This window comes from Dendrobium catenatum, unplaced genomic scaffold (genome assembly GCF_001605985.2).
Source record: "Dendrobium catenatum unplaced genomic scaffold, ASM160598v2 fragScaff_scaffold_431, whole genome shotgun sequence".
Lineage (NCBI taxonomy): Eukaryota > Viridiplantae > Streptophyta > Magnoliopsida > Asparagales > Orchidaceae > Dendrobium > Dendrobium catenatum.
The window spans coordinates 207736-231329 of NW_021318893.1; the positions used below are offsets into that span (position 1 = coordinate 207736).

The 23594-nt window shown below is 35.8% G+C and overlaps 1 protein-coding gene across 1 annotated transcript; it reads right to left on the reverse strand.

Annotated features, from left to right (window-relative positions):
* Nucleotides 1–15416: 15416 nt before the first annotated feature.
* LOC110091969 (IAA-amino acid hydrolase ILR1-like 6) lies at nt 15417–22592 on the reverse strand. Its single transcript, XM_020816299.2, has 5 exons — nt 22053–22592; nt 18355–18480; nt 16760–17074; nt 16299–16427; nt 15417–16061 (listed from the first exon to the last, which is right to left on the reverse strand). Exons 1-5 carry the CDS (start codon nt 22500–22502, stop codon nt 15693–15695), a joined length of 1389 nt encoding a protein of 462 aa, XP_020671958.2. The 5' UTR covers nt 22503–22592; the 3' UTR covers nt 15417–15692.
* Between the last annotated feature and the right edge of the window lie 1002 nt (nt 22593–23594).

Below are 23594 nucleotides of genomic sequence, written 5' to 3' on the forward strand. Positions count from 1 at the left end.
TTTAAATCTATGTTGCACATTCACACACTTCTTGTACAAAGCTAAGTATATTTCATCCTTAATCGAGAGTGCTATCCTAATGCGTTAGGAGGAGTAATTAACTATGAGGGCTTGCGTTCATAGGAAGTAGAACTCAGATCTAATAAACCCTGACACTACTAACAGGGGAAATCTAGTTAATTGTTAAATTCAATCTACCTCTAGAAAAATTAAAGAGAACCCATAAGTTCGTGAGAGCGGGGTTCGCATTTTTTTCTTTTTAAAATTAAGATGATTTTTCTGGAGCGAACAATCATTCTACACACGTTGAATGGGCTGCCCTCATCCTACAATGCGTTCAAAATTGCCATACGCACCCAACCCTCCAACATCCCATTGGACGAACTATACTCACTTTTACTGAGTGAAGAGATCAACATATAAAATGATCAATCCAAAGAAGTCGTTGCTCCCCATGATTCTACCGCACTAGCTGCTTTCAAAAATCCCAACAATAGATATCTCTCTGGTGATCAAACCAGAGCAAATCGTGGAAGACCCACTGGAACCAGAACTTCCTCTCAACGATCCTTCAACAATACAGATCGTCCACCATGCAACTTCAACAGAGATGCTGCTGCTCCTCAAGTGATCTGCTAAATCTGTAACAAAGTAGGACATTCAGCTGCACAATGTTGGCACCACACCAACCTCCAATATACGCCACCCGTGCCACCTACTCAGTGCAGTTTCTTCACGACACAGCAACCCAGCTCTCCACCTGATTGGTATCTGGATTCTGAAGCCACTTCCCATCTCACCTCAGACCCGCTCCAACTCCAATACTCTCAGCCATACATTGGGAATGACAGCATCTCCATAGCTAATGACTCAACACTTCCGATCCAATCCACAGGACAAGGACTTATTCCCCTACCCAACACTCCACGTAAGCTCCTATTACAAAAACTCTTGCACACTCCATCTCTTACCCACAATCTATTGTCCATTCATAAACTTACAACTGACAATAATTGCTCCATCTGTTTTGACATGTTCGGATTCACCATAAAGGGCAATCAGAACAATCAAACTATCCTTAAAGGTCAAAATCGTGATGGTCTCTACACCATTCTCTCTCAACCACAATCAACCCTTCATACTTCTCAGCTATCTACATCTACATGGCATGCTCGTTTGGGACATCCACATTTCCAACTACTACAGCAATTAGCTAGGAAAATACCCACTTTATATATTTCCAGCTCTACCTCTTTTCGTTGCAACTCTTGTAATATGGCCAAAAGCCATAAACTATCTTTCAATGTTAATGAAAAGAAAAAGTTAGCTCCATTCGCTCTTGTTCACTCAGATGTCTGGGTCTTGCACCCATCTCCTCTTTGAATGGTTATTATTATTACATTGTCTTTATAGATGATCACACTCAATTTTCCTGGTTATACCCAATGCGTACGAAAGTCGAAACTCCTCTAAAATTTCAGCATTTTCTACAACTCATACAAACTCAATTTAATACCACAATAAAGACATTTCAATCAGATGGTGGTGGTGAATACCAATCCACCAAATTCAAAATATTCCTCTCACATCATGGCATTGATCATCAAATGAGTTGTCCCTATATACCTGAGCAAAATGGCATTACCGAAAGAAAACAACGTCACCTCATTGAAACCACTCGTACACTACTTCATGCAGCTCATTTACCCTAAAATTTTGGATAGAAGATCTCCTTACAGCAAACTATCTCATTAATTGGTTTCCATCCAAAACACTTCAATTCAATAATCCTTACCACCTCTTACACAACAAAGAGCCTTCCTATGCACATCACAAAACCTTTGGCTGTCTATGCTATCCGTGGCTTCGACCACTATCACCTACTAAACTCCATCCACGATTAGCCCAATGCATCTTCGTTGGACACTCATCCACACATAAAGTCTATCATCGCTTCAATCTCCAAACAGGAAAAATACACATCTTCAGAAATGTAATTTTTCAAGAAGATATCTTTCCCTACATGAATAACAACTCAACAGTTCCCAATCATTCTCCTGCACCTAACGTCACTCCTCTTACACTCATACACATCTCCACTATACCAACTACATCTCTCAATCCTGTCACTACAATTCCAACCTCAAATATTACACAACCACTGTCTTCACCAGAATCTGTTCCCACTCCCTCAATTCACTCCAACACTTCATCCACTCCCCGGTCTCGTTCAGATCCATTATCTACTTCCAACATACCACTAACAAATCATAACACATCTCTACCTCCTCATCCCATGCTCACAAGGTATAAAAATGGTCACTTAAAATCCAAACAGCACTTTGATCTCTTAGTCATACCTCAAACCATCCTAACTCCTACATGCTTCAGTCAAGCCATTAAATCTAATCCTTGTAGAATTGTTATGTCCGAAGAATTTACTGTGCTCCAAAAACAAGGTACCTAGTCCCTTGTTCCACCTCACACTAATCGCAACATGCTCGGCAGCAAGTGGACATTTCGCACCAAACTAAATCCTGACAGCACTCTTGACCGATACAAAGCACGGTAAAGCACGGCTTGTTGCACAAGGCTTCAAGCAAGAATTTTGTGTTGACTACAAAGAAACATTCAACCCTGTTGCAAAGATGCCTACCATCCACATCATGCTTACCATTGCTCTCCATAGGAGCTGGCCGGTCCTTCAATTAGACGTGTCAAATGCCTTATTGCACGATCACCTACAAGAAGAAGTCTACATGAAGCAGCCCCAAGGCTTCATTAATGAAAATCATCCTGAGTATGTATGCAAACTACATAAAACAATATATGGACTCAAACAAGGCCCAAGACAATGGTTCCATACATTTACCGACTTCCTTCAAAATCTTGGCTTTACATTTAGTAAGTCAGATCCTTCATTGCTATTATACAAGAAGCATAATGTCTAAATCTACATACTTATGTATGTTGATGACATCTTGATCACTGGCAACTGCAACAACAATATATCTTACCTTATTCTCCAATTGCAATCCAAATTCTCACTCAAAGAGCTCGGTCGAATCAGTTTCTTCTTGGGTATTCAAGTTCTTCATGCTATAACTGGCTACTTTCTAAGCTAGTCACAATACGCTCAAGATATCCTTCAAGCTGCAGGCTTGCGGACTGTAAACTTGCTCAAACTCCAATTGCTGTCAAAATAGCAATTGAAACCAGCACCTTTTTGAGCTCTGATCCAATTTAATATTGGAAATTAGCAGGGTATTTACAGTACCTGACAATAATGATACTTGACATTGCTTATGCCACAAATATAATCTGTCAACATATGCACCAACCAACTAGCAAATACAGATCCACTAGATCGGAATCCATCTCTGGCTTTTGTACATTCCTGGGTAATTCCCTAGTTTCCTGGTGTGTTAAGAAGCAAGTTACAATTGACAAGTCGTCAATTGAAGCTGAATACATGTCTCTTACATCTGTGACTTCAGACATCATCTAGCTTGGAAGACTTCTCACAGACTTTCATGCTGCACCTTACTCACCTACAACTCTTTCATGTGACAATACTTTAGCCTTAACACTTGCCAACAACCCAATCTTTTATGACAAAATCAAGCATATCGAAATAGATTATCATTTCATTCGGGAACGTAATCTATCCAAGGAAATTGAAGTGCATCATATCAACTCAGTGGATCAACCCGCCGACATCCTCACCAAACAACTAGCACTTGCTAGATTCAAATTACTAAGAGACAAACTTACAATTCATTCACAAGAATCATAAGTTTGCGAGGGCCTGTTAGCATATAAAGAAATAAGGTTTCACGTATATAAGCAAATCTGCTTATACTGACCTGCTCCACACTTCTGTCAGGACATCATTGCAGCAAATGGCCACTGCTCCTCTGTATCACTAACCGTCTGCTCCCTCTGATACTCTTAACAAACTTTATACTTTTCCCTCTGATAAATATGTATACACAGTGAAACTTCAATATAGTTTCATATGACGGAATGAAGAAAACTACTCACAGAAATATGCTTCTCCTTGTTCATTACTTCCTACGTTTTTAACCTCTATTTTGCAGAAATCTTCAGACTCATATTGTGCTGAGCTCTCTCGCCTTAGAGATAACCCAAAGAAGTCACGACGATTTGATGATGTGTGTCTAGAGAATGAGAAGGATGAAGTTTATGCCAAGAGAGTGAAGGTTTGCTCCTCATTGAATACTTCATTTGAGATGGCCAGAGATGAGCTCAAACATGACGACGTTGATGATTTATAAAGCTAGGGAAGTTATGATGAGCGAGCTGAGGAATTGCCGAGCCAATCTAATAAGAAAGTTTTCTTAATTTCAATGTCATTTAGAAAGAGGAGGAGAACACCACAGAAGGTTACGAAGATCTCTATTTATTCTGCTTCTCCAGCTTTATCCTCATAGTACACGAATGAGGAAATGAATGGTGCTTTGTGTCTGTTGATGCTCTCAAGAGGCACTCATTCGATCAGAGATATACTAGATGAGATTCCTCCCATAATTGAACGTGGAAAGAAAGTTCACTCTTATCCTTCTGAAGATGAAGATCGACCGTTCAAGAAGCCAAAGGTCTCATGTTTCAATAAAAAAATTGATCATGGCGATATTAGTTCTCATGTTCTAGATGTTGGAAAGGAGAGTTCATCAAAGCAATATGATTGTGAATCTGGAATGTATAAATCTTGCAAGAGAAATAAGTATGTGTGCACAATCTGCGACAAGAGCTTCCCTTCATATCAAGCTCTTGGCGACCACTGCTCAAGCCATAGAAAAATGAAATTAAAGGAGATAACAAGGAATTGATTAATCATGATTGTGATTTCCAAAATGTTGGAAAATCTCTAGAGAATTTTGAAAGTTATAAGTGCCCAATTTGTGGCAAGGCTTTTCCAACTGGTCAAGCTTTAGGTGGTCACAAGAGATCGCAATTGGTTGAAGGGACTAATTCTGCTTCTGCTAATGTTATTTCTACTGCTGGTATTAATGGTGTTCATTCCCAACCAACATGGCTGGAGATAGCGCAAATGGTTTCTAATCTAAATTTGATTGATCTCGACCTGCCTACACCTGATAAGGACAATTAAAAAATTTCTAATGGATTATTAGGTTTGAGGTGTCTGAATTATACAATTTCGTCGATAAAGTTGCAATCTTTTAGCATTCTTATTTATTTGTTGTTCCAATTTGAAGAAGCTACCCATTCTTTTCATCCAAAGTTCAAGCTTTTGAGGGGTTCTGAGAATAATTATCTTCTGATGAAGCCGCATTCATGAATTTTTTGGAAGTTTTGATGCATATTGTAAATTTTTGTAGCAATTCTTTCTTCCTGTTTATTTGATACGCTTTTTATCTATTGCTTTTTAAAACTTTATCTGTAGCAGTTGATGTATATTGTTGATAATAATGATAAATTTTATATATTTTAAGGCATGTGATGGTTGTTATATATATATATATATATATATAAAAACTATTTAAAAACTTCTATGTTTCCTTTGATGAAAGAAAACGAGTTTTTCAAATTGTATGATCAGATATAACTTCGAGAGGCTCACAACACTACATCAATTCAAATTTAACAAGTTTCAAGTTGTAGTGCTTCAAACAAAATCACAATCAATGGGTTCGTGAATCTAATCTATGCTCCTTTTGGGATGGCTCTCTTATTGTATCTTAAAGCAGAATTTTAATGCAAAAATTATAATTTTTTTATTAAAAGCTGCTTTAAGAAGCAGTAAGAAAGCCGTCTCAAGGAAAACCTTAAATTTCAATAGTAACTTAATTTAATCACTCTAAACAAATATAAGTGCACAGATATTGAATTTACTTAACCTTCTTGGCAACTGAAGGGATAAATTTGATGATTTACTTTTCTACTCCAGCACCCCTTTGATATTGATTATATAGTGATATAGTTTGAAATGAGATTGAGTTGATTTATTTATTTACTTTTAGCCAAAGTTTTATATATTTTGTATTGTTAAATTTGGCCAACTGAAGTACTAAACAACCTGAACACTGTAATTTAGCTCAAAAGAAAGCTAAAATTCCAATCTACATGAAGACTGAGCTCTTTTAGAATACACCATAAAAAAATACAACAAGAGAAATCTAATATGGATGCTAAGTTGCTAACTATTCAGATCAACATATGCGATTTTATCTTTAGGAAAAAAAAACCCAACTTTTTTCTAAGCTTTGGAAAAATTTACTTCGAAATAAACATTAAAAAAAGCTTTAGTTATTGGCTTATCTCAAACTTTTGAATACAAACATATCTGCATTGGGACAAAAATCTAAAAATCGGTTGTAAACTTATTTCAATCTTAACTATCATAATAAACATGAGCTAAATTAAATATAAATTGGGTGCTTAAGTGATAATTGATAATGATGTTACCTACATTTAGCTGACCATCTCACGACTCACTTTCATAATATTCTCATAGTAGTTTCAATCTCTATTGTCTGCAGAAATTGTCTCCAATACTGCTGATTAAATCTCAGTACTTGATGCCTAACGAACTGAGGATAATGTAAGACATGTACTGCCTAAACGTTATATAAATATACATTTTAATTGACTCTAATATTCTACTACTTGCATATATGAAATGAATACACATTTACATCTCTTTCACATTTTCGGTTTTTCCCTATTCTAAACATACTTTTGCTTGAGTGCATACAACTGTTATTGTGTTTAACATTTGCAACATGGTATTAGAGCAGTTGCCTTGCGACTTTGGATTCTAAAGTTCTTGGGTTGCTTGTGGTATGTTCTGTCCTCTTTCTCCATGGATTCGACTGTTCTTAAGCTTAGTGATCACATTTTAATCTCATCTTAACATAAATTTCTTATCTCCAATATTTAAAACATTATGCACATACAATTTATTGTTGATAATTTCCCCACTTGATGTTCTCAAATCCTCAAAGCTTTTATTGTAAATGGTTTTGATGGCTACCTTGACAGCACCACCACTTGTCCATCTAAACATGTTTTCACCAACACCGGTCTACTCAACCCCAATCCTCAATTTATTCTTTGGATACTCATAGACCAAATCTTGGTTATTGCTTTCTACTCCACTATATCTCCATCAGTTCTTCCTTATATTCTCAACTTAGATACTTGTCATTCCATTTGGCTTACTCTTGAACGATGCCTCCAATTTACAAATTGTTCCCATATCATTCAACTTAAAAATGAGCTCCACTCTTTTACTATGAAAAATCCCTCTATGACTAATTTCCTTTCAACTATTAAATAGATAGCTGACACCATCATGACTAGTGGTGGTTCTATTGATACTGAACAGATAATATTTTATATTTTAAATGGTTTTCCATCGAACTATCAAGCTTTCAAGACATCTATTAGTAGAAAGCTCTCCACAATTAGCCTCAACAATCTTTATTCACTTCTCTATAATGAAGAAGTGAACATTGCAATTCAAGTTGCAAAAGAACTTACTCTTACAGTGTAAAACCCTTAAAAAGCTGATTTTTTTTAGTGCAGTTCGTCTGTACGAACTGGATTTAGTACTGGACGAACTGAAGAAATTTGTGAAGAAATCTGTCATTTTCGTCTGTACGAACCTGGAGCGTCGGGACGATCCGTCTGGACGAAATCTGTCCAGAGAGCAAGTCGCCCGGGACGAATTTTAATTTCGTCTGTACGAAATTTGTCCAGAGAACACATCGTACCAGGACGAATTTTGGATCGTCCGGGACGATCAGTGTTAATAAATATCGGATTCGAGATATTTTGGATCATTTGAAGAGAGAGAAAGAGAAGGCAGGAGAGAGAAAGAGAAGGAAGAGGAGAGGAAAAGCTTGGTTTTGGAGCCCGCGGAGCGCTTTTCGTCCGACGACGTAGTTGGAAGATTTGTTTATCTCGTAGTAAGGACTCCGAATCCTATTTCTGTTTTCAGAGATATTGATTTTTGATCGAGTTGTGCACTGTTTTATATTTTCGTAGTCGAATTTTGGACATGATTTTGTATTGAGACAACTTTCACCGCACAACTTTTAGAATGTTATAGATATGAATATTGTACACGATTTGAGTATTTTCTACGATGATTTTACCGGTCGGAATTGGTTCTACGCGATTTTTATTGAATAGAAAAATATCATGATGTTATTTGATATGGATTCAGTAGAACAATAGCCTTATATTGATGTTGTGAACGTTCTGTGGGAGTCATAAGGAGTTTATTGATATGCCGACGGGCGAAAAGAGTGACGACTCTTATTGATAGAACCAATGTATGGATATCTACAACAGCAATATGGATTCTACAACAGCAACATAGCCAGTTGATTTTACTTGTTCAGTATATAGTATTGAAATGCATGTTTACTGTATTGACTTACGGATCTATTGCTTTATCGATTCCTGCTTTATCGACTTTGATTGGATTTACTAGATCGTACGATTTCATTAATTTCACTGATTGATTGCTGTGCATCGACATTGAGCATTGATATAGAAATGGATGGATATAGATATTGCATTGATAGCATGGACATGAATAGTATAGAATCATTGACACTGTTGCCTATAGATTCATTGATTTCTATTTATAGATTCATTGTTACTACTGCCTATGGATTTATTGATCTTGCATATAGATTCACTGTTGTTACTGTTTCTGCACCGTATGGACTGCTGCATGGATTCATTGTTAGAATAGATTGAGATTTATCGTACTGTTATCCTCGTTTGATTTCATTGAATAAATAGTATTGATTAGACCGCATTGATTTGATTTGATAGCGATTGATTTGATGGATTGATTGATTTCCTATTGTGTACGGATTTCTTCGAGATTGACATGGATTTATTGAGTTGATTTATCGATTCGCCTGCTGCTGCATTGATTGGCTTATTGACTATTGATTTTCGTATTGCATAGATTCATTGACCATTGATTGATATGGAGTTGATTGACTGACATGCATATTGATAGCATCGCCGTGCTTTGATTTCAGTAGTAGGTTTTGGTGACCTGCTGGGCTATTTAAGCTCATTATATGTGGTTAACAATTTCAGGTCCGAGCAAGGGAGCAGGAATGGAGATTGATCGAGACTGTCAGACGAATCCTTTCACTATGGATGCCTGGGGCATCACATACAGACTCTATTACCTCAAATGATGCTCAATTTTCTCTTACATCACTCCGCGATCGAGGCCGTGGCCATTTCCAATTTACTTGTGGTTGTGGCAAAAATAACCAAAGAAATATTTCTTCCTCTGTTCCGTTCAGGCGCGAGTGTTCTCATTTTTCCATGGATTGTCAAATTTGTAGCAAGTAGGGGCATTTTTCTTTTAGATGCTGGCACATAAGAGATCTCACTTACACTCTAACAGCTCCAACTCAAGCTCCTCCACACGCCTTACTCACTAATGCTTATGGGTCTTCTCCATGGTACTTAGACAACGGTGCTAATACACATCTAATCTTTGATATTCAATCTCTACAACAACCATCAACTTATGACAGCTCGTATCATGTTCTAATTTGTAATAGGGATGCCCTTCTAATTCTACACTCTAGAAAGGGACTATTTCCTACACCGTCATCCAAACGCTCCTTAACTGCTCTTCTTCATGTGCCTAATCTATTCCATAATCTCCTTTCTATTTCTCAACTTATAAATAATAATGACAATTTCATTTGCTTTGATGGTTCTGGCTACTCTATAAAGGATCGGAAGAACTGGCACACTCTTCTTCACAGTCCATGTCATAACGCTTCTATCCAATTTTCCCTCCCTCTTCAACAAATTTGGCTTATGCAACAACTCTTCTCTCAATTTCAACATCCTCTAACCTATGGCATTGTTGTTTAGGATATCCCAACTTTTCTATCATGTCGGTTTTAGCAAAGAAACTTCCTACATTATGTTCTTCTTTACTACAAATTATATATCCTATGCTCTTGCTAAAAGTTTCCATTTACCTTTTAATGAAACACATAATTTTTCTACTTTCCCTATTCAACTAATACATACTGATGTCAAGTGTCCATCCCATATTATTTCCAATGTTGGCTTTTGATTTTATGTGGTCTTCATTGATGACTTCAGTGATTATACTCGGTTATATTTGATAAAACACAAATATGAAGCTAACTTAAAACTTATTACATTTAAGAATCTTGTTGAAAAATAATTTGATACCTCCATTTGCATCCTCAAATAGTTGGTGTCGACAGGTTTCTCAATACCCAACTCACTACTTTCCTAAGCCATCATGGTATTAGCCCTCAATATACTTGCTCATACACTCCACAACAAAATGGCCTAGTCGACTGAAAACATTGTCATTTTCTAGGCATTATTCAAGTTCTACTCATTGAATCCCAATTACATGCTCATATCTAGGTTGAAGCCTTGTGTACTTCTATATACTTAATAAGCTGGCTACCATCCTCTATTATTTCCAATCACTCTTCATTCCAGAGTCTCTAAAATCAACCACCTAAATATGCTCACAATGTTGTTTTTTATTATAAATGCTATCCTTGGCTTCAATCTTATGCATCTCATAAACTTGCTCCTTATTGCCAATTATGTATATTCTTTGGTTATGCTCAGACCCAAAAGTGTTATAGATTCTACAAACAAACAACATGTTACTTTTTCATTTCATGTCATGTTCACTCTAATGAAACTTCTATTATTCTCTCATCTCACTCATCCTATATGACTTCTACACCCTTGCCAATTGTTATGCCACATACTCCACTTCCTCATTCCAGTTTCACACCCCTAATGCATTCCACTTCTTCAAATCCCTGCAATAATACCACTCACTCTTGTTGACCTCGATTTTGTCAAACCATGGGCATGAGGGACTAGGTTGACCAGGTCAACTGTTGACTTGGTCAACCCAAGGCTTATTGGGTCAATTTTGACCCATTAAGGCCTTTTGAGCAAAGGCGCAACTCCAATGGTTAACAACTCTATTGTAAATACATCTTCCACACATTCAATGTCCACTTCCTCATTCAAATCCTAGTCTCCTTCAACTCATTCTCCTATATTTACCTTTACTTCTCCACCACAACCTCCCATGCATCCTATGCTCACTTAGTTTTAGGTCATCTCAAACCACATCAAATTCTTGATCTTAATCATACTCTTTCTTCTACTCCTACGTATTACAGTGCAACCATAAAATTCATTGAGTTGTGTAAAGCATTATCTACTAAATTTCATGTCCTTTAATCTCCTGGTGCTTGGACCTTGGTCCCTTCCCACCCAACTCAAAATATTATTATCTGCAAATGGATCTTTAAGATCAAACATCACTTTAACTGCTGCATTGCTTGCTAACAAGGCTATGTAGTTCCTCAAGGCTTCAAGCAAGAGTATGACATCAATTACCTCCAAACTTTCAGCCCTATAACCAAATCACCTAGCATATGCATGTTTCTTATTGATGCTCACTATTTCAATTAGCAAATCCTTCAGCTTGATGTTGTCAATGCTTTTCTATATTTCCCTTTACATTACACTATTCATATCACTCAACCTCCAATTTTTCAAGATCCTCAACGACCACATCATGCTTGCCTATTAAAAAAAGCTCTTTATGGTCTTAAGCAAGCTCCACAACAATGGTTTCAATAGTAGCTCGGCCGATGCTTCCAGTTTCATTTTCCACAACCATAATATTCAAATATATATTCTCATATATGTAGATAACATCTTCATTATTGGCAATAATTCCCAATCTATCTCCACACTAATTAACAAGCTTCATACCAAATTTAATATGCAAAATATGGGTCATCTTACATGTTTCCTTGGTGTTGATGTTCACTTATCTCTTGTTGGATATCATTTATCTCAACACACCTACATTAAAGATTTGCTCAACACAATCAGCAAGCTTCAATGCAAACCACTTTTCAATTATCTTCCTTCCAAATTACTGACATATCCTACTCTATAACATCCCTTTATCAAACTTGCACTTTTTTAGCAACTTGTTGGATCTCCATAGTACCTTATTGCCATATGGCCATATATTGTTTTTGTTGTAAACATAATCTGCCAGCATATGCATCAACCCTTATATTGCCATTTTCAAATGTTCAAATGCATACTCTGCTATCTTCAAGGTACTTTAACTTATGGACTTCTCATTCAAAGGGATATATATTCAACTTTATGCATTCTCTGATGTTGTTTTGTGAACGCCTTGATCACAAGTCTACTACTTATTTTTGTGTGTTTCTCAGTCCGACATTACTTTCTTGGAGTGTAAAAAAATAAATTAATGTTGCATAATCATCTATTGAAGATTAATACCGCTCTCTAGCTGTTGCAACTAACTAAATACTATTGCTCTGTTGCCTATGTCAAGATTTACCCATTTCTCTAGGTTCTACACCACTATTTTATGATAACATCTCTGCTATGTCCACTACTACTAACCCAATGTTACATGCTTGGACTAAACACGTCGAGATAGATCATCATTTCATCAAAAAAGTACTAACTCCAATACGATTATTATTCATCACATTTCGTTTAAGGACCAAGTGACTGACATTCTTACCAAAGCTCTACCAACACCTTGGTTCCAATTTCTTCATGACAAGTTGCTAGTTTGTGCACCCATCAACTTGAGGGGCAGTGATAACAATGTTACTTACAATAGCTCACCACCTCACCACTCACTTTCATAATATTTCTACTATACTTTTAGTCACTACCATATGTAGAAATTTCTCCAGTACTGTTGATTAAATCTCAACCCTTGATGCCTAATGGACTGAAGATAATATAGGAATCGTACTGTAGTAAACTTTATATAAATATGCATTCTAATGCTCTGTATTATTTTACTACTTTGCTTGTATGCATACAATTGTTGTTGTGTTTAACATTTGCAATAATAATTGGAGAGGATCCAAATCCCTCCAAATCTATCCTCTTGTTAATGGCATTTATGGAAGTGACCTCCAAGTAAAAAAAAATTGGGGGATTTGCGCACCTCAAAATTTTTGTTGGGTCTCAGGCCCTGGATAAAAAAGTAGAGTGTTGCATTAGGTAATTGAATGTCAGCATAAAGCTTGTTAAATAATTAAGACATGAATCCTTCAATATATTATGTTAATGCTATGAACCTTTGAAGCAGTGTGTTGTATAGCTTAAATATAACAAAAAGTGTGCAAGGGCCGCTGCACCAACGCCCTAGTGTAGTTTTAAACAATGAGCTCCCACATCATGGATGGATGAGAGCAAAAAAGCTAATCCATGAAATTAGAATTAGAAAAGGAACTTGAAATATATGTTTTTATACAAACAAATGAATGAAATTAATAGATATTATTCATAAAATGATAAATATTCTATATATTTAGGAAACAAAATAAGTTTAAAAAGAGATTGATAGTTAATAATTTAAAATATAAAATTCAGGTAGAAGACATGCTAAAAAAGGATGTAGGTGTGATTATAAAAAAAAGTTTCATGAATAATATTATAGAAATTAATAAAATTAGAGATAGAATTATAACTTTAAATATTGTTGTTAATACTAATATTATTAATATTATAAGTATTGATTCACCAGAAGTAGGTTTAGAGATGTGTTCAAAATTAAAATATTGAAATGAGTTAGCATAATTAATAAAAAAATAGATCTTTTGAAGAAAGAGTTTTTTTTGGAGGATATTTAAATAGACATGGTGATACAACAATAGAAGATTTTAAAGATATTCATTGTGGCTTAGAGAGACTAATGAAGGTGGTAAGATCATTTTAGATTTTGCTCAAGCTTATGATTTTATAATTGCTACTTTATTTTAAAAAAAAAAAAGACCATCTAGTTACTTATAAGAATGAATATAATAAAACTTAAATTCATTATTTTCTTATAAGAAAAATAGATCGTGTAGATTGTAAAAATTCTAAATTCATTTCAAGTGTAAAGTTTATGTACCCACCATCTCTTTTAGACTTTAAAATAAAGGGATGGAGTATGAAAAATAAAATAAAATATCCTAGGATTAGATGAACTCATTTAAAATTTTTATAGCTAAAATAGATTCATAACATCATAAAGCCATACATATAAAAAAACTTCAATGAATGATGAGCGATAATTCATAATTTTTGTGACTTAAACTCATGGCCCATGTTTTTAAAAATAAAAAAAAAAAAAAAAATACTAAGCGAAATCATAATAGTGATATGAAAGCAAAATAGTTAAAAAGATTGCTTCGAATAAGCCATCAGTGAGCTTCTTTAGAAGATGCTCAATATGACAAAAAAACAACTAAATTTTTAGCTGATTAATGAAATGGTTTATTTTATCGTTAAATTTGTAGGCATAATGACTGAGTTAACAAATAAAAAATGACTTCAAGCTAATTTTAAGCTACTTCGTCTGAATTAGGGCTACTATTTTGGTCACTGTAGCTAAACCCTTCATACTCTAAAAAAAATTTAGAATTCGTTTGGAATGATTTTCTTACTGCTTATTAAAGTAATTTTTTAATACAAAAAATTTTAATTTTTTAATAAAAAGCATTAAAAAACAATAAAAAAGGCTATTCCAAATGAAACCTTAATTTTTATTTGAAATAGTTTTAAAAAATTTTGCATTAAAAAACTGATGTTAAAAATAATAACAAAATTGTTCCAAAAAAAGTCTTAGAAAAGCAGACTTAAGCTTTATTTGAGACGGCTTTCTTACTTCTTCTTAATGCAGCATTCTATTAAAATTTTTGTACTATAAAACTGTTTTAAAAAACAATAAGAAATCCGTCCTAAACAAAATATTAGTTTCTAAAGATATATGCCAGACAAGAAAATTAAAATAGAGCCTTATATATCAAAAATTAAATATTTTCAATTCAAAAATACCCAGCAGATTTTGCACTGGAGGGCTAGAACGGAGCTTTTACTCAACCTCCAAACATATTGAACAGCTGCTTATCATACAGCATCTGAGACCACTTCAATTTAGCAGTCAATACAAGGAAAATGAAAATACATTATTAACCGCTGTAATCCTAATTTCGCTTATTAAACATTTTGAGCTGTTTTTGCACCAAAGAGATGCTATAATTGTTCTTCATCCAACGGTATTAATTTGTTACACTTCAATGAACTGAAAAGTGAACCCTATACAAAAGAAGAAGAAGAAACTAGATTACAACTTCGGATTCATTTGAGACGACTTTCTTACAGCTTCTTAAAACTGTTTTTTAGTACAACTAGAAAGAAGCTTTAAGAAGCGGGAGAAAGCCGTCCCAAACGAAGTCTGGGACGGCTTTTTTACTGCTTCTTAAAGCAATTTTCTAGCATAAAAATTTTAGTTTTTTACTAAAAAACTGTTTTAGGAAGCAGTAAGAAAGCCGTCCCAAACGAAGCTTTAATTACTCCACCTTTCTCCAAAATTAGTCTAAGCAGTCTGACCTTCTGCCAGTTGCAATTCTAGCTGCTATCAACCCTTGTCAGAAGCAGAGACCTTAAAATGTCCTCTCTCCACTTCCAAAGAGGAATAGAGGATCATATAAAAAAATCTAGACCAAATTTGGAGAGCATTTATGATTATGGATTACCACTCCATCTGCTTTGCCACAAAATAAAATAAGCAGAGATGAGTTCTAACCCTGTTCTGAGAGAAAGAAATATCTCTCAGCTATGGCTGCATGAACTGCAGCTCCAACTGGTAATACATCTTCATCGATCATAAAGTATGGCGAATGACCCGTATGAATTGAACCCAAGGACTCGTTCCTCACGCCTATGTAATAGAAGGCCGCAGGTACAATCTCTGAGTAGAAGGAGAAGTCTTCGGCACCCATCATCGGAGGAACATCTTTATAGTTCTTGGTACCCAACAGGCTAACGGCTACATTCTTCACATGCTTGTACATTATATCGTCATTGACAGTGGGAGGGTAGAATCGTTCGTTCTCAAAGAAGTCTACTGAAGCAGAGCATTTATATACACTAGACTGCATTACAATGACCTACAAGTCAAAGTTAGATGATAGTAAGCTAGTGGCTATAAGAAACTAAGATTTCGCTTGGGACGGCTTTCTTACTGCTTCTGAAAGCAGCTTTTTTGTACAAAAATTTAAATTTTTATACTAGAAAACTGCTTTAAAAAGCAGTAAGAAAGTCGTCCCAAATGAAACCTAAGTCAGGTTGTCAATAGTTTTACCTGCATAGAAAATGAAGAGCTTTAAAAATATCTCGATTCCTACCTCCTCTATTCTTTGCCTGAGCTTATGAAAGCTAGCATTTGAGAAAGCTCTAAAAGTTCCGCCGAGGATGGCAGACTCTGGGACCAGGTCCAGATTGCTGCCTCCATTCACTGCTGCTACTGAGACAACCTGACAAGGAAATGAAAATAATGCTTAACGTTACTTAACAAGAAATTCTATTGTTTTAGTGAACTAGGTAAGGTTATTTCGTGCATACAAAAATACTAGGTAAGGTTATTTCGTGCATACAAAAATACAGGCTTCTACTTGTAGAAGTATTAATCTCTTTTAACTTCCCATATGGCACTCAACAAAAATGTTTGGAGAAGCAGGATTCATGAAGCCATTATAAAGCTAATGACGGTGATAAAGCCTTATCTTTTTATTTCAAGATATTGGTAGTTATAGTTTGTAAAGACGATCATAATACTCTTCAAGTTGATGGTAAATCACCAACTGACCTGTGAATCTAAAGGATTAGATTCCCGGGACACAATGTTCTGTAAGCTAATTACTGCAGCAGAGGCAGCTAAAATGGGATCTACTGAATGTCGTGGATTGTCTGCAGGACCTTGTCTTCCCTTTATCACTGCTTTGAAGAAGCCACAACCAGCAAGTAAAGGACCAGCTTTTGATCCGATGACTGAAGTTGGGTGTTCATGTGATACATGAACAGCAAATATAGCCTCAACGCCCCTGAGTGCACCATCTTCAATCATTCTCTTTGCACCTATTCCAGCTTCCTCTGCTGGCTGAAAGAGTAACTTAACAGTACCCTGAAACAAAAATAATGTTGAAAAAAATGCTGAAATGTGTAGATAACAGTGCTAAAATGCTAAATGTAATATGTGTTTGAGCTAACTATTATCATAAAGATAAAATCATAAAAGCAATGTAGCGCACATACGTTTTAGAAGTATGCAAATTGTATGTCGATTACCCTTCTTCAATCATCTTAGACTTTCTTTGGGACAGCTTTCTTCTTAATGCAGCTTTCTAGTACAAAAATTTAAAATTTTAACTAAAAAATTACTTTAAAAAGTCGTGAGAAAGCTGTCCCAAATGAAGCCTTAATGAGATGATGAAACTTCAATTTATTTTTAAGCTAGATTAAACTATTTGCGATAGCTCATAGTACTATTAACACCTCATGAAATTTAAAAACAATATGGGAGGTTGTAAGCAGGCCAAGATACTTGAATGAAATAACAGCTAGGAGAAATGATGAGAACTTTTGTTAATGACATGAACATAGCCATAAATAGCGCCACAACCATTCTAAATAATTATGGTATAACCACATTGGCAAAAGCTTAAGAAATGGGTACGCTGTTTATGGCATGTACACATTTTACCTTCGCGGAATATGTGTTTGTACTTACAAAAAACTTTCAAAATTGAAATAAATCACCGTTCTATAACTCCAGAAATATTAAGTAGTATTCTTGACATAACAATTTATGGGAGGATTTATCAGAGCATCTACAACAGATTTGGGTTTCATATTTAAAGAATTAGAGGTATCATCATAGCATCTACTGCAGAATTGAGTTCGCATTTGAAGAATTAGAGGTATCACTTACAGCTCAAAGTGATTAAACCAGAAATATTAAGTGTAATATCTTTATCATTCAAATTTATAAGAGGATTCAACAGAACATCCACTGCAGAATTGAGTTTCATATTCAATGAATTAGAAGTATCATGCACAGCCCTAATTAATTAAACTAATCCAAAATTGAATTCTAAAATGGAAAGACCGTGATAAGGTAATGCAAAACAGCTTACAATAATATATGATAGTAAACATAAGAAAGAAAAAAGTTTAAGAAGATTTAAAGAGCAAGCTAAAACGAATAAAAAAAAGCTCCTAGGCTAACAATGGCATCCAATCAACTTGAAAAAGAAATAAATTATAGCAATGGTTATCTTAGATCATCATGTTTATCCCAACTAACTGAGATTGATTTGCTAGATCTTTTCGGCCATTCAATCAAGGAAAGGAAAAAGGTAAATACCATTCATGCTTATAACACATTTAAGAAAATAAAACTACCTTTAGATGATGTTCACGAGCCTTCAAAATCTTGGCAGCACCAACAAGCATTGCCACATGTGCATCATGCCCACAAGCATGCATTTTACCGGGGATCTTGCTCTTGTGCTTCCATTCTACAGCTTCCTGAGAAGGCATTGAAGCATAGGAGAAAAGATCAAAACTATAACGCATCTATGTAGATATTTTACTGTAGGATAAAAAGAAAAATTCAAATAACCTAAATTAATCCAAAAGCATGAACACATCACAAAACATAACTGCTGCTATTTAAAGGTGGGAAATGGAAAAGATTCCCGTACACTAGATTGCTATCCACCTGATAGGATTTGATGGCCAAAACAACATACAACAATATTAAAAACAACAAACTTACTTCAAATGGATCTAGAAATAGCACCAAGGGGGTAGTAATTACTAATCTACAAGCAAAGAAATACAAGATGCAAGTTGATTCACTGTTCGAGAGGTGAATCATCTCTCACACAATTCCTAGCAGCCACTAGGAACCCAAAAACTCCCACAAAAATTGATGCAACAAATAAAATTCACACAAAAAAACCTAACCCCCGACAATCTCCCCCCTTACATAGCCCAAAATCTTCTAATAAACGCCCCCTTACATCTTTCCCAAAGAGTTCTCCCCAAAGCCTCTTCTCCTATAGGTGATAAAGGAGGTTATGGGCCCCTCTTGGGCACTTGGGCTGCTTCCCACCTTGGCAGCTGTGCTGCTAGCTACTACAACACCACCCCAACCCCACCTACTCCCCATTCCTTCAATGAAATAAAATGTATGCTTCATTTAATAAATGAAAAATTCCCCATTCCATAGCCTTACAGTTATGTGCCCAAGTTAAAGAAATTAAGCATAACAAAATGTTATCAATTATATTAGTTTTGTGTGGAATCTGATTATATTGATCAAACGGGTTGATGCCTTGGACCTCAATTCCAACGATCAAGCTCGTCGGGGGGTTGCAGGGGGTGCTCCCCCATGTTGGACCAAAATTTTTTTGTTGTACTATCCAATAGCACTATGGCGCTATATACCCAAGCGCAATGGTGCTTCAAACCCCGACACTGTGATGCTGTCAAGGAGCGTTGCGGCTCTCCAAACCCCGGCACTACAGCGCTGTCAGACAAACTAGAGACAGAGAGTGGAGCACTACGGCGCTCCAAAGTTAGCACTGCGGCGTTGTGAGATGGACTGGCAGTTTTCTTTATCGTTTTTCATTAAGGGTTGGATCCATTAGTGGTTTATAAGAAGTTTTCTCTTTGTTTGTTCGTGGAGAACGGTACAAGAGAAAAGAGAGACAAGAAGAGAGAGAGAAGATAGATATATACTATTTCTCCCAAATTTTCATAGTAAATTTATTGGATGGTGACGAGAGACAAGGAGAGTAGAGAGAAGAAAGATCTATACCATTTCTCCCAATTTTTCATAGTGAGTGGTTTTTTCTCGGTTTCGGATTTTTTTGCGTTAAATACTAATATTCTTTATTTCCATTGTAAATTTTTATTTCTTACTTGTTTCAGTCCATGGTGTACTTCCCCAACAAGTTATTCATTAGTTGAGTCTTTCCTCATGAGCCAATCAACTCATGATAAATGATTCATTTTTTTTTCTTTGGATTTCATATGGTATTCATTAAAACTTTACTCAGACTTTTACTTGATCATGTCGCTAGAAGTTTTGCCTGTATCCTTCTCGCATGGCCATATCACAATTCAATGTACCAAGCCACAATGATGATTATCGGCCATTTTCTTTTGCCGTTGGCTAACGCTCCGCCACATTATTTGCATATCTGCTCAACACATGTTAACATAGCATCAGAATGTATATAATCTATTAAAATCTCGTTGGATGGTTAACTCTTGTTATCATCCATAAAATCATGTGGTCACTAGTGATACCTTGAGCCAGATGCCTATCTTGCTAGGCGAGGCTATAAGAAGAGGGTGGAGGTTCCACTTGAAGAGGAACCTAGTGATTTTTCCTAATATTATGAAATTATTTCTCTCTTTCCAATTCATTACTTCCTTAACTCTCTTCCTCTTGCATCCTCTCCTTTCCTCTCTACATTTTATTAGGTTATTTTTAGAAAGTCACTCAATTGTCTTTGACAAGAAATTATCTTGGTTTCTATTAGTTCTATGTAGTTATAATTTGTCTCGATCAATCGGGTTGTACTATTGACTCAAACCTCAATTCTATCAGTTGAGCTTGATGAATAGCTAGTTGGGATAGGGAGACAACCCACCCCCTACTCAAGGGCTTCAGGGGCAAAAGGCCTCAAAATTTTTTTTCTAGCTATAAAGTTATATAACATCACGACGCTGTAGTCACTGATTAGAGAAAGATAGTAACGTGTTGCGGCGCTACAAGAGAGAGAGAGAAAGTGGAGCGCCGTAGTGCTCAAGACCTCAACTTTGCACTCACAATTGAGTCATGGAATATATATATATATATATATTCAATTTTTTTGACCTTAGCTTCATGAAACACTAAGCTACTATTGAAGAATGGAATAATTTAAATATTATATAATTATGTACAAATGATATGAACTGGCAAAAAAAGAATTATTGAATAGCTCGCACACCACAAAAAATGATTAAATGAGTATTCCTTAAAAAAATATAAACAACAATAGTATAAAGTTGATATGCTGAGACATCCAATTTTTCTTAAACTCAAATATCAACATGTTCAATGCAAAGAGCATAAAAGTTCATATTTAGTATGAGATGAGAACAAATACAGTAGGACCCCTTCAAGTAATCTACCTCAAGTAATCTATCAATAAGAAAAAAGCAAGAAAGCAGACACGTCTTTTTTTTTTTAGGATTTCTTTTTGTTTTTCAACGGACATGCGTATCGGATACGCGTGTCCTTTTGAAATTAAATAATATTTTAATTGGATACGGCTTTGGCATATCCGACACGTATCGGTGGAGTATCGGAGGCGTATCCGTGTATCGGTGTATCGGATATAGCACGCCTTCATAAATAGGTGTATCGGTGCAACATAGGAAAAAAGCAAGAAAGCAAGAGGATTAAATGGGTTATAAATATTTTTTCCATATATGTACTAATTATCATATCGAGCTTTGGACATGTTCAATTACTTATAAAGAAAGCCTTTATTGTTATACAAAAGGGCCATTGGGCCAACATGCCCCTAAAGAAAAATCAAAGCCCTAAAATTAGTACCCAGGAAACACATGATATGTTGCGCATAAATCTAAAAGCTGTCAAATAAGATTAGGAAAATTCTCTACCGAGCAAAAACCAAAGAAGGGGACCATCGTCAACTAAACTTCAAGAGCAGATTACCAGTGTTATTCTCCACAGTTCACAACCAAAAGAAGGGGCACAAATCGTCCCCTGAACCAAACGAACAAAAGCTAAGCTTGGCAGCTCACAAACACAAAAGGGTACTATTTGAACCCCTAATATCATCAGAGCTGATTCCATAAGCTAATCTCCATAGCTTATAACCGAAGTAAGGGAAGTAATTGCCCCCTCCCCAACAATCAGAACGGGAAGACGCTTGAACCCAGGCACAACATCAATGGAAATTTGAAGTCAAAGAAACTAAGTAGAAAATAAATTAAGTAAAATAACAACCACGGAGTACAATCAATACATAAAGCTAATAAATCTGAAGATCATAATAAAAAAGAGCTCAGACCTGGATCGGAAGAGCATCCATATCGGCCCTAAGCGCCACAATCGGAGGCTCACCGGTTCCAATGGTAGCTACTATACCAGTCATCGCCAAAGGAAAACGATATTCCACTCCCATGGCATCAAGCTCCTCCATGATCAATCTCCCCGTCTCCACCTCCTCGTAAGCCAGCTCCGGGTGCTCGTGAATCCTTCGCCGCAACTCCTTCACCCACTCCACCGCCTCCGGCCTCCTCGCCAGCCGCAGTATCTCCTCCTTCCACTCATCATCCCCGCCCGTCGGCGGCGAGCTCCTACTCAAGTTCAACCGCGGCGGCAACGAGCTTGGGGCGGAAACATCATACTCCTCTCCGAAGAGAAGCTTGTCAACATCCAATCCACCGGCTCCCGTCCTCCACACGAGCAGAAGAAAAGGAAGCACTAAAACCAAAACACTAGCCAGCTCGCGCGCCATGGGATCCGGGGCAACAGCGGCCGACAGACGGAACCAGAAGAAAAAGAAGAACGAAGAAAAGGAAAAGAATATCAACACAGCTACCCAATGAAGGCATCAGAGATCTAATTTATCCAGGCGCTTACTATCGGCGGCGGCGGGGCCCCGGTGGGAGAGCGACAGCGGCCCGGTAGGATTGAGGACAGCTCACGGATGTCTAGGCCGCGGCATTTAACTCGTGGGGTTATTGGCTGCGCGGGCTCCACCACTCGCCGTTCGGCAGATGTCGACGTCCACGAGGCGTAAAACTCTGAATAGGAAGGGGCCCGGCCCACCATATCCAATTTTTTTATAAATTTTTCCAAAATTGCGTAACATTTTTTATTTTTTATTTTTAATTGAGTTATACACCCAAATTATATTTATATTGGCATTTTATATTACAATGAATTTTTATTTTATAATATAATTAAGTTATGACTCTTAATTATAAAGAAAAATACGGCGAATATTGCAAAGATGAGGATGTTTTCATCACATAAGAATATAAGATACTAATTTTCAGTATTTGATATGTCAAAATATTGATTAGATGTTCATAAAAGATAATATTTTGATATATATATATATATGGAATTCATTATAGACCCTTAAAAATTTAATAATATTTATATTTCCTAACAAAAGCATTTTTATCATGGGCTCAAATTACTTGAAAATAATTCTATTTTTATCATGTGCTCAATTACTTGAAAATCACATCAAAGATTTCATAAGAAAATATCAGGAAATATGTGTAGTGATGTATTACTAATAAGTATTGTATCAATATTATAAAATACTCATAAAATCATATAATTTATTTTTAATTTTAAAAAATAAAATATAGAGGATTTGGGTAAATTATTCACATAAAATTTGTCTTTTATGAAATTAATTATACTCAAGCATACCTCCAAATAATATTCTCAAAACACGTGTTTTGATTTGATGAATTTGACATCAAAGATAAGTCTTGTGGTTCAAAGAATCTCATTCGAATATGAAAATTCATGCTTCAGGATGAATTGCGTTTCATTTGAGACGATTTTTTTCCTGTTTCTTAAATGATTT

Bases quoted from the DNA above. Each gene is read 5' to 3' on its own strand.
- LOC110091969 (XM_020816299.2), bottom strand. From the start codon at position 22,502: ATGGCGCGCGAGCTGGCTAGTGTTTTGGTTTTAGTGCTTCCTTTTCTT. The intron at 18,481-22,052 runs GTCTGAGCTCTT...ATGCCTTCTCAG, and splicing joins TGGATGCTCTTCCGATCCAG to GAAGCTGTAGAATGGAAGCA. The intron at 17,075-18,354 runs GTAGTTTTATTT...TTTTTGTTTCAG, and splicing joins CTCGTGAACATCATCTAAAG to GGTACTGTTAAGTTACTCTT.